Source organism: Bufo bufo, chromosome 6, assembly GCF_905171765.1.
Source record: "Bufo bufo chromosome 6, aBufBuf1.1, whole genome shotgun sequence".
Taxonomy (NCBI): Eukaryota; Metazoa; Chordata; class Amphibia; order Anura; family Bufonidae; genus Bufo; species Bufo bufo.
The window spans coordinates 291848721-291861531 of NC_053394.1; the positions used below are offsets into that span (position 1 = coordinate 291848721).

At 42.8% G+C, this 12811-nt stretch overlaps 1 protein-coding gene across 1 annotated transcript in view; it reads right to left on the reverse strand.

Annotated features, from left to right (window-relative positions):
- Nucleotides 1-12811, reverse strand: part of B4GALNT2 (beta-1,4-N-acetyl-galactosaminyltransferase 2) — a 184607-nt gene that overhangs the window by 59646 nt on the left and 112150 nt on the right. The window contains exon 4 of the mRNA XM_040438698.1: nt 3594-3628. Coding sequence (XP_040294632.1) covers nt 3594-3628 — 35 coding nt within the window. The remainder of the gene's footprint in view (nt 1-3593; nt 3629-12811) is intronic.

Genomic DNA, 12811 nt, shown 5'->3' on the forward strand with positions numbered 1-12811 from the left:
ATATCACCTCATCTTGCCACTCCCATTCGCATCAAAACTCATAGAAAAACATGCTCATCTCAAACTTTTCTCCCACCTCTCATCCCACTCACTTTTTGATCCGCTTCAATCCAGCTTTCGACCCAATCTCTCCACTGAAACCGTCCTAACAAAATTTGACACAGATTTGCTAGCTGCAAAAGCTAGACGTCATCACTCTACTCCTTCTTTTTGACCTGTCTTCTTTCTGTCTTTGATACAGTCGACCACTCTCTCCTGTTGCAAACCCTCTTATTCTGTGGCATCAGAGACCGGGCCTTCCCCTGGATCTCCTCATATCCTGAACAACAGAACTTTCAATGTCTCCCATTCATAGACCAGCTGCTCCTCACTCCCTCACTCTCTTAGTGTCTCTCAAGGCTCTATCCTGGGTCTTCTACTTTTCTCCATTTATACATTCAGCCTGCGACAGCTGATAGAGTCCCATGACTTCTAGTACCGCCTCTATGACACTCAAATCTTTCTCCCTGGCCCAAATGTCACTCTGCATGTCTATATCTTTATTCTTTACCCACTTCTTACAACTCAACATGGAGAAAACAAAATTAATTATCTTTCCTCCAAAGTTAAGGGCATCATGCTTTCTCCAGTCTCACAGGCCAATGTTTAAACAACATTTACCCGGAACTGGGCTTTACCATACAGACCGACATGAATACCATTAGTTTTCTGGACACTCTCGTACTCAAAGACCAAGATGGAAGGATCGAGTTTGATCTGTACAGTAAACCCACAGACAGGAATAGTCTTTTACACTTCACTAGCAATCATCCCAAAGCGACTAAACAATCGTTACCCCATTCCCAATTAACTCGCGTAGAACGAATTGTCTCCAACCCCTCCACAAAGAAAAAAAGAATGGACGAGATGGCTTTGAAGTTTATACAGAGGGGATACCCAGAACATTCAGTTCAATGTGGAAATACACAAATACAGGTCAGGAAGACACAGATACAGACACAGAAAAGAATACCATGCATTCTGACCTACCACCCTCTTGCACCTAAGATACAACACACCATCAGAAAACAATGGCACATACTCTCTAGAGCATTTCCTGACATAGAAGAATTCCAGACCCCACCATTAACCTGCTATAAACGGTCAAAAAACATTAGAGATCAACTAGTTTGGGCTGACATAGGCCCCCTTTCCAAGATACCTCGTCAAAGGTTTTTAGGTTCCCCCAGGTTTGGAACATTTCCCTGTCTCCATTGTGCTCAGTGCTCGAGTGTAATAAGGGGTGATACTATTACACATCCACATTTAGGTACAAAGTACTCTATTAAAGGATATTTTACATGCGATTCCACCCATGTTGTTTATCTTATCAAATGCCCCTGCGGACTGATCTACATTGACGAGACTACTCAACACATCAGGGATAGAATCTCTAAACATAAATCCACCATTAGAACAGACCAATTATTGCTACCAATTCCCGCCCACTTTAAGGGACACAATCACCAGATTTCTTCTTTGCGCTTCCAAGTTCTGGAACAGGTTCCGATCCCACGGAGGGGAGGCAACCGGACATTATTACTTAAGTAACGGGAGTCCTATTGGATACATCGCTTGGACACGTTATCACCCAAAGGACTTAACAGGGAATGCGACTTTTTTTGCAATCTCTGATGGATGTACTATACTATGAGACTTATTCTATAACAAGATTTTTTCTATAATACTGTTTAATGTTATGGTGTGTTCACAATATATCTGATATATTACCCTTTTTATTTCAGATTCGTTAGTCTTGATCTCAGTCCTTAGTGATCTAGCCATGGGTGAGAACCATACCCCTTCCCCCACCCACCCCTTCTTCCCCTTCCTTTCCCCTCCTCCCCTTCCCCCACCCACCCCTTCCTTCCCCTTCCTTTTCCCTCCTCCCCTTCCCCCACCCACCCCTTCCTTCCCCATACTTTACCTTCCCTTTCCCCCTTCCCCCCTCTTTCTCCCCCTTCATATTCTATGCTTTAACTTATATTCTATGCTTTTTCCTACCTTTCCATCTTCCATATAACATATAATACATAACATTATCTCTATCCTCAATCTTTAACCTTACATATTCCCTGTGCTCTAATATTGGTTCCCATTATCTCCTTGATCACCTTCCACCTACTACTCATTCTTATTTTTCGCCTCTACTACTCCCTTATATTACCCTTTACATCCAGTCACATTACAATATAATGTATTGTTCATTAGCAGCATTCCCATATAAGGAGGGCATAGCTTCTGCCCTCTTCCGTCTTCAATACACGTTACGCGCATGCCCGCGTTCCATACAACACTGATGCATGACGTCGGGAGTCTCGGCCCGCTTTAGTTTTCAATAATCGCAACACGCATGCGCACGTTGTACGGATCATCGACGTCAGACGCTACAGGCCTCACCTCAGAGGAGACGCCACACTTTAAGCCTCTATAAAACGGCAATATCCCCGTACAGGCGCCCACTTCCAGAGCGCAACTTGAAATTACTTAGGCCACAGGTAAGACCCTCCTGGCGCCCTCTTATTTAGTCCTATGACACCACAGGGACACCATCCATACTTACTTATATTTCCTTCAGATTCCTCTGATGATTCCATTTTTTTACTTCCCCACACAGCATTTTCCTTCTATACTAGCAACTTTATGCTGTCTCAGTTATCTTTACCCCTCTCCTACCATCAAGTGCTTCCAACTCTCAATATTACTCTGGACTATATATATTTCTTCTATACCTAGTAGCAACATATGTCATCCAAATAAATTGATCACATGTACCTATTGATTCATGTACCGAGGTGCTATATGCATGTTATATATTTAGTCATCTTATACATTATATAATTTTTGGTTTTGTTAGATTTCTTTTTTCCTTCCCTTATTTTTCACCATTCTGTTTGGACTGCTGAGCGGATGTGATTTGTCGTCTCAGATATAGACTCCTATACTCTTTCAAGATGACATCATCCAGCGGCCATTAGTATTTTTTACCTAGATTATAGTATTAAGCTTTACATCATCGTTTGGTCCATGATATTTACTATAACATTGCTGTATATTCTTTTCTGATCCCTTGATAAAGGTCGACAGCCAACCGAAATGTTGGGGTTGTACCTTTTGGCCAATTGTATTGCATTATTACTTGCTTTAGATGGAACAAAAAAATCATGTAAAAACCACTATGTATTAAAAACACTATCTGATGAAGAACAAATGGTGTGCCGTGGATTTCTCCTAGGAAGCTGCCTGGGGATGACATTTGATCTTGACCTGTCCTTCAAACCCACATCCAAGCCTTTACCACCACCTGCCACATCTATCTAGCACTCGCACACTCCTTCAATCTATCCTCAACTCTGCTCCACGGTTAAGCCACCTCTCCCTTTGTACTCCCCTTTGTACTAGTCTGTTACTGTGTTCATGCTCATAGGACTTATGTTGTTTTATATTATGTATTTATACCCCCATTTAGATGTACAGTGCCATGGAATTAATGACACCTTCAAATAAATAATAACAATAAATGTTTTTTCCCACCTCCTTAGTGGATACCGTACCGTGTATTTTGGGAGATCTGTATTAATCTTTAGTCCTGGAACAAGTAAAGAAAAAGAAAATGACAAAAATGGTTAAAATTATTTCTACATTATATAATACTATATATGAACACAAAATGACTGCTCAAAATGACAAAGAACAGTGGTCTTCTACAGGAATGGACTTCCCAAAGAAGAAGGACAGTATGCGTTATGGTGGACTGTAAAATCTGTCATAACAGATCTGGTTTGGATAAGGGGGTGGCCTTTTTAATCGCTGGCTTTTAGAGAGATTTCACTGTATATATTTTTTATTATAGCTCAATCTTCATCTGAATATATTCAGATGTGGCTATAGCTTGATGGAAAAAAACTCAGGATTTCAGCTCACCACACTCACAGCAATGTGACTATACACAAAAGTAACTGGGCCTATACAGTAAACGCCCAGGGCAGTGGTGGCGAACCTTTGGCACGTGTCCCAGAGGGGGCACTCAGAACAGTCTCTGTGGGCACGTGGCTCTGTGCGGGCTGTGCGTAGGGTTGCCACCTGTGCACTATTACTAATCACCGCTACCATGGCAGAACACTCATTAGTACAGCCTTTGCCCCCTCTTCTGGGGGGGCAAATAAAACTCACCTTATCCATTGCGCTAGGGGGAACACTCGCTGCTCAGTGGATGCGCATGACAGGACCTGCACTCCAGCGTGATAACATTTTGCAGCTTTGACTGGAAGCAGCAGGACCTACGAAACGTCATCACACTGGAGAGCAGGTGTTGTCCTGAGCTTCCAGTCAACAGCGAGTTATTACTGTGGTGTGAACAAATGGATGAGGTGAGTTGTTATTATTTTTTTTTTGCACAAGAAGAGTAGGGAAGGGGCATTAATAATACTGTGGCCGCTAATGGGACATTATTAATACTGGGAGCCACTACTGGAGGGAAAATAATACTAGGGGGCACTAATGGAGGCATTAATTTTAATGGGGGCCTTATTAATACTGGGGGCCAATAATGGGGCATTAATAATACCGGGGACCACTAATGGGAGTCTTATTTAAACTGGGGGTCACTAATTTGACATTTTTAATACTAGAGAGCATCAACGGGGGCATTCATTTTACTGGGTCTGTGTTAAGCCATGCCCCCACAGCTTTAGGCTCCATTCAGACGTCCACACTTTGGGTCTGTGAGGAATGAGAATTCATTTTGTATGAACATGTTCTCCATCTTGTACATATGTGGAAAAATGAATGAACCAGCTGGCAGGACGTAGGGAGTCTCTGTGTATAAAAATCAAATGCTCCTAGCTGCAAGGCCAAGGTAAGCAGCCCCCTTGCTTCCTTATCAGAGTCTGACATACAAGAGAGAGTTAACTCCTTGTTAGTTTAGAATGCGCTGCTAACGAGTACTAACCTTGAGATAAGATTCAGCAGAATCTTTTTTAATTAGTAGAATTTTATTAGTATGATGTGGAAGTATTACCTTTTATGAATAACCAATCAAATCGTTAGTTTCGCTTTCCAACCCCTTTGGTGATGTGCCAGATTTGTCGGTTATCTATACTGTTATAAAATGTATGCTTTTTATGGAATAAAGGAGAGTAGTTGATTTTGGGCCGCGGCTCCACGAAGAAATAGAACATGTCCTATTCTTGTCCGCAGCTGCGGACAAGAATAGGCATTTCTATTGGGGTGCCAGCCCGGTGTTTTGCGGATCCGCAAAACATTCCGGACGTGTGAATGGACCCTAACTTGGCTGGTATTTTTCAGTATTCAGGTTAAATGGCTGTGTTGGCACTTTGCCATAAATGAGTGAGTTTTGGGTAGCAGTTTGGGCACTCAGTCTCTAAAAGGTTCACCCTAGGGAAAGATTAATCATAGGTGGAATACGCCTCATCACAAATTAGGCATAGCATCTGGCAGTCCATGCGCCTATACTGATATCTATGCTAGACCCTGGATAGTGTAGATTTCAGTGTTGTTTTACGCCAGAAAACTGGCATAGAAGATGATAAATGTGGCAAGGCGCTGGACCCGCCTACTCCCCACCCTCGTCACATTCCCTTTTCAGGAAAGTGTCAAGGTCGGTGGAGAAATACCACTTTCGCATTCGTTTTTATGCAAGTGGTGATGAAATAGTGGCAAACACACAGTTTGTGACTTTTTCACGCCAGTTTTCTGGCATAACTTAAAGGGGTTGTCCCACAAAAAAGTTCTACAGTACCTGGATCTGAATACTCTTGTAATTGCATGAAATTAAAAAATGTATTATAGTTACTGAGTTATTCAATTAAATCTGTCTTTTCTTTTTAAATCAAATCGTTTTTATTAATCAAATAAAAGCATCTTATTTCAAAACAATACATTGTCTTTTTTTCCTTTTCTTTTCAAAATGCAGAGTCAGTATACAGCAGTAACATATGATAACATCATACAAGGTCGTCATACAGCAGTACATAATGTATAGAACATAGGACCAAAATTTAGACAATAGATGCATTTATCCTAGCAACCACCCTCTCCCTCCCTCCCTCCCTCCCCCCCCCCCCAGCCCAAATCCCCCCCCCCCCCCCTCCATGAACAAATCGTGAACCCTACAGGAAAGCCTAGATAACAACAAATCTGTCTTTTCAATCCTTCAACTGCCACCGGCTGCAGCAGAAAGGACACATCTCTGAGAAAGGACACTCCCCTCTAAGCTGCCAGTTTGAAATAAATCAAGGAGAACAATTGGAGCAATTAAATGGGGAGATCTCTGGATCCATGTGAGGCATGGAGCTGGTTCTAGCTTTGATAGAAAGAGGTTGTCATGTGCTATATGATGTCTGATGACATTTTTAGATCAATAATACAATACACTTAAAAGGACTTAAGAAGGACATATCTAAGATAACACGGTAACACAAAGGTACTACATAATACTATAGTACATATGGTACCCTGCCGGTTATTATCACAGCCATACCAAAAATAAGGTACCCTTTATGGGGGTACAAAGCAATTTGAGTCAACTGAAAATTCAACACTTGTGCAAAAAACATTATTAAGGAATATAACAGGTAAAAACCATCTCTAGCAATGTATGCTTAAAGGGATTCTGTCACCTCTTTTTACCCTATAGAGTTGCGGACATGCACGGCTAGATCGCCGCTAGCATGTCCGCAATATACCTGTCCCATAGCTCTGTGTGGTTTTATTGAGTGTAAAAAATAATTTTATATATATGTAAATCAGCCTGGTAAGGAGCCCAAGGGGCTGCACTAATTGTTGTGGAGCCCAGCCACGTCCCCCTGTGCATCATGAGATTATGGCGATCTGACTTTCTGAGCAATGAGGAGATTCGTGGATACAGGCGGTGCTGAGCTCCTTCACAGGGGGTCGTGGCTGGGCTCCAGAACGGTTAGTACAGCCCCTCCTTACCAGTCTGATTTACATATATATATAAAATCATTTTTTACACTCAATAAAACCACAGAGCTATGGGACAGGTATATGGCTGACATGCTAGCGGCGATCTAGCTGTGTATGTCCGCAACTCTATAGGGTAAAAAGAGGTGACAGAATCCCTTTAAGCATTTCGATAAAGGATGAGTGAAAGAGTGAACCAGTTCGGACCAAATCGAGTTCAGTCAGACGAATCCACTAAAACGGCGCGTAGAGCCATTTTAGTGCATATGTGAGATTGTGAAACAGCTATTTCTGCATAATGTATGTACTTAAACTGTCATTTGGCATTCCAGGCACTAGAGGCCACTGTTTTGCAGCTACAGCCAGCACACTCTGAGATTTGAATATGCAAAACAGATGATGACTCATGCTGCTTCCTGTGAGTGAACCAGGAAGTGTGTTGATCTGGCATGGTGGTGGAAGGATTGTGCTGTGAGGGACTGAATCCGATTCCATCCTGGCTTGCAGATGTCTGGCAGTTAATGGACACTCAGAAGAAGGAGAGTGGCTGTTATACCCTGACTGAATCCAGCTCTTCTGAAAGAGAGGTTGTCCCAGGAAGACCAGTTCAGTGTGTGGACAGAAGGCCTCATCATCAAGCAAGGCCGCACGGTTGCTAAGAGGTTGGTGGCCATCCCTGGTAGGCTACATCCTCGGGCCCAGAACGGACGCAGGTCAGTACACCAGGTTACTGAATGTTACATTTTGTGGCGCCTGAAGATACAGAGACTAGCCTAGGCCTAGCATTAGATAGTTAGTTAGGATTAGATTGTTTTGCTAGGCTGTACTGTACTGGACTGCAGCGCAGTCATTGACTTGCAGGCTCTGCTGCGTTCGCCATCGGCTAGGGGTGTCCTCTGTAGCTGCACAGCACGACTTGCAGGCCATCGGCTAGGCCTGTCCAGTGGGCAGGGACATTGACTGTGGGTCCGGGGATATAGCGTTTTCTATGCATGTTTGTATTGTTCTTATGTTTTTGAATCCAGAGGGGAAACAAACCAGGCTGGTGTAGTGAGCTGCATTTATATTTATATAAGGAGATATATAACGCGAGTTTGACCGCGACGCGTGGTTGATTAAGTGTGGTTGCGTAAGTGTGTGACTTAAGATTAAGTGAGGGAGTATCTGAGAGCTAAATTATTTGTGGACATTGATGAGTGGCTGTGTTTGACTGTATTGTGTGCTGTGATAACACTTTTTTTTTTCCTTCTCCAGGTGTTGCACAGGTGAGCAATTAGGGTGTGGCTGTTTAATTAGTATGTGGCTGTCTAATTAGGAGACTATAAAAACTCAGCAGTAAGAGCAGCACAGCCTTTTTGAATCCAGAGGGGAAGCAAACCAGGCTGGTGTAGTGAGCTGCATTTATATTTATATAAGGAGATATATAACACGAGTTTGACCGCGACGCGTGGTTGATTAAGTGTGTGACTTAAGATTAAGTGACTTTAGATTCAGGGACTTCAGTGGGGGACTGCAATTAGCCTGTATCTTATTACTACATTGTATTGTATTTTTTGCTTTTGTGGTGTAATCCCCATTTAGTATGTGTTGCACAATTGACAACGCAGTCCAGTGTACATCTTGCATGATGTATGCAGTGCTGGAACAGCCGTTCAAGTGTGTATATCTTTGTTCAAGATGTGAGCAAATTACCCGTTTGGAATCGCTAATCGAGTCTCTAAACGGGCAAGTTGCAACACTGAGAGGCATTGACAATTTGCAAAAAAGTTTGCTTCTCACCGAGCAAGCACTCTTTGGGGTAGATGAGGGGGAGGGTGACAGAGAGGAGGCTGAGGAAAGTGAGGTAGCTAGCTGAGTAACAGTTAGAAAGTTGGGTAGAGGGAAGAGTGCCAGGGAGGCTAGCCCTGATCTGACACACCCCAACAAGTTGGCACGTTTGGCAGATGAGGGGGATATCAGTCCAGGGACGGCACTGCCGCAGCCGGACACTTCCTCTGCCAGTCAGGGGAATGTCAGCTCCGGTAAGCAGGGGACCAGGAGAGCAGGGCAGGCCAGACAGGTGCTGGTAGTGGGAGACTCAATTATTAGGGGAACAGATAGGGAAATCTGTCACAAAGACCGTGATCGCCGAACAGTGTCCTGTCTTCCTGGCGCTAGAGTTCGACACATCGCGGATCGGGTTGACAGATTACTGGGAGGGGCTGGAGAAGATCCAGCGGTCATGGTCCATATCGGAACCAATGACCAAGTTAGGGGTAGGTGGAGAGTCCTTAAAAATGATTTCAGGGATTTAGGTCAAAAGCTTAGGGCAAGGACCTCAAAGGTAGTATTTTCCGAAATACTACCTGTACCACGGGCCACACAAGAAAGGCAGCGGGAGATTAGGGAAATTAACAAGTGGCTCAAGAACTGGTGTAGGATGGAGGGGTTTGGGTTCTTGGAGAACTGGGCCGACTACAGGCTCTATCGTAGGGACGGGCTGCACCTCATTGGGGAAGGGGCAGCTGTGTTGGGGAAGAAGAGGACTAGAAGGTTGGAGGAGTGTTTAAACTAGGGACTGGGGGGGAGGGTAATTACACTATAGAAGGGGAAGATAGTGCAGATAGAGACCGGGGGCAAGGTAGTGGGACTGGGGGAGGAATGGAAGGAGTGACTAGAAAAGTTCAGAAGGAAAGGTGTAGGGTAAAAAATATACATAAACCTCTCAAATGTATGTATACTAATGCCAGAAGCCTGACTAATAAAACTGGTGAACTGGAATTAGTGATGTGTGAGGAGGACTTTGACATAGTGGGAATAACTGAGACATGGCTGGATGATAGCTATGACTGGGCGGTTAATGTACAAGGTTACAGTCTGTTTAGAAAGGATCGTCAAAACCGGAGAGGGGGAGGGGTTTGCCTTTATGTAAAGTCCTGTCTAAAGCCCACACTCCGTGAAGATATAAGTGAGGGACATGAACATGTGGAGTCACTGTGGGTAGAGATACATGGAGCTAAAACAACAACAAATTACTAATAGGAGTTTACTATAAACCACCTAATATACCAGAGTCCACAGAAAATCTACTACTAAACGAGATAGACAAGGCGGCAAATCATAACGAGGTGGTTATTATGGGGGACTTCAACTACCCAGATATAGACTGGGAAACTGAAACTTGTATATCTCATGAAGGAAACAGATTCTTGGCAATAACCAAAGACAATTATCTCTCCCAACTGGTTCAGGACCCTACTAGAGGGACGGCCATACTGAACTTAGTATTAACCAATAGACCTGACAGAACAACAGACGTGCAGGTTGGGGGACACCTGGGAAATAGTGACCATAAAATAATAACCTTCCAATTATCATTCAAAAGAGCGTTTCTACAGGGAGGAACAAAAATACCAAACTTCAAAAAAGCTAAATTTAGCCAACTAAGAGAGGCCATAGGCCTAACTAACTGGGACAAAGTCCTCAAAAATAAAAATACAGCCACAAAATGGGATATCTTTAAAAACATCCTAAAATCTCATTGTGAGAGGTACATACCGTATGGGAATAAAAGGTTAAGGAACAAAAATAAACCAATGTGGATAAACAGAACTGTAAAGAAAGCAATAAATGACAAAAAGAAAGCATATGAAACACTAAAACAGGAGGGTAGCACGGAAGCACTGAAAAACTATAAGGAAAAAAACAGAACATGTAAAAAACAAATAAACTAGAGACCGAGAGATTAATTGCCAAAGAGATTAAAACTAACCCTAAAATGTTCTTCAATTATATAAATGTTAAAAAGTATAAATCTGAAGGTGTCGGCCCTTTAAAGAGTAATGAGGGGGGATTCGCAGAGAGCGACGAGGAGAAAGCAAAGCTGTTAAATATTTTTTTCTCCAGTGTATTCACTGAGGAATATAAACTGTCAGATGAAATGCTGAATGTTGAAATAAATTCCCCATTAAAAGTGTCCTGTCTGACCCAGGAAGAAGTACAACAGCGACTTAAAAAGATCAAAATAGACAAATCGCCAGGACCGGATGGCATACACCCCCGTATCCTAAGGGAATTAAGTAATGTCATAGCCAGACCCTTATTTCTGATATTTGCGGACTCTATACTGACAGGGAATGTCCCACAGGATTGGCGCATGGCAAATGTGGTGCCAATATTCAAAAAGGGTCCAAAAACAGAGCCTGGAAACTATAGGCCGGTAAGTTTAACATCTGTTGTGGGTAAACTGTTTGAAGGTTTTCTGAGAGATGCTATGTTAGAGCATCTTAACGGAAATAAGCAAATAACGCCATATCAGCATGGCTTCGTGAGGGATCGGTCATGTCAAACTAATTTAATCAGTTTCTATGAGGAGGTAAGTTCTAGACTTAACAGCGGCGAATCAATGGATGTCGTATATCTGGACTTCTCCAAAGCATTTGACACTGTACCACATAAAAGGTTAGTATATAAAATGAGAATGCTTGGACTGGGAGAAAACGTCTGTAAGTGGGTAAGTAACTGGCTCAATGATAGAAAACAGAGGGTGGTTATTAACGGTACATACTCAGATTGGGTCACTGTCACTAGTGGAGTACCTCAGGGGTCAGTATTGGGCCCTATTCTCTTTAATATATTTATTAATGATCTTGTAGAAGGCTTGCATAGTAAAATATCAATTTTCGCAGATGACACTAAACTGTGTAAAGTAATTAACACCGAAGAGGACAGTATACTACTACAGAGGGATCTGGATAGATTGGAGGCTTGGGCAGATAAGTGGCAGATGAGGTTTAACACTGACAAATGTAAAGTTATGCACATGGGAAGGAATAATGCAAGTCACCCGTACATACTAAATGATAAAACACTCGGTAACACTGACATGGAAAAGGATCTAGGAATTTTAATAAACAGCAAACTAAGCTGCAAAAAACAGTGTCAGGCAGCTGCTGCCAAGGCCAATAAGATAATGGGTTGCATCAAAAGGGGCATAGATGCCCGTGATGAGAACATATTCCTACTACTTTACAAATCATTAGTCAGACCACACATGGAGTACTGTGTACAGTTCTGGGCTCCAGTAAACAAGGCAGACATAGCAGAGCTGGAGAGGGTCCAGAGGAGGGCAACTAAAGTAATAACTGGAATGGGGCAACTACAGTACCCTGAAAGATTATCAAAATTAGGGTTATTCACGTTAAAAAAAAGACGACTGAGGGGAGATCTAATTACTATGTATAAATATATCAGGGGGCAGTACAGAGATCTATCCCATCATCTATTTATCCCCAGGACTGTGACTGTGACGAGGGGACATCCTCTGCGTTTGGAGGAAAGAAGGTTTGTACACAAACATAGAAGAGGATTCTTTACGGTAAGAGCAGTGAGACTATGGAACTCTCTGCCTGAGGAGGTGGTGATGGTGAGTACAATAAAGGTATTCAAGAGGGGCCTGGATGTATTTCTGGAGTGTAATAATATTACAGGCTATAGCTACTAGAGAGGGGTCGTTGATCCAGGGAGTTATTCTGATTGCCTGATTGGAGTCGGGAAGGAATTTTTTATTCCCCTAAAGTGAGGAAAATTGGCTTCTACCTCACAGTTTTTTTTTGCCTTCCTCTGGATCAACTTGCAGGATAACAGGCCGAACTGGATGGACAAATGTCTTTTTTTCGGCCTTATGTACTATGTTACTCGTCTAAGTAAAGTTTCTGTTCTTGCATAGTAAGCTGGTGTCAGTGTCGCTTTCCTTGTCTGTATTCTGGGGAGCCCACCCCGGTTCACGGCTTACACATATGTCAGTGGGAAAAAAGCACTAGGGAGGAAGAAGGATTCTCGACCCTGA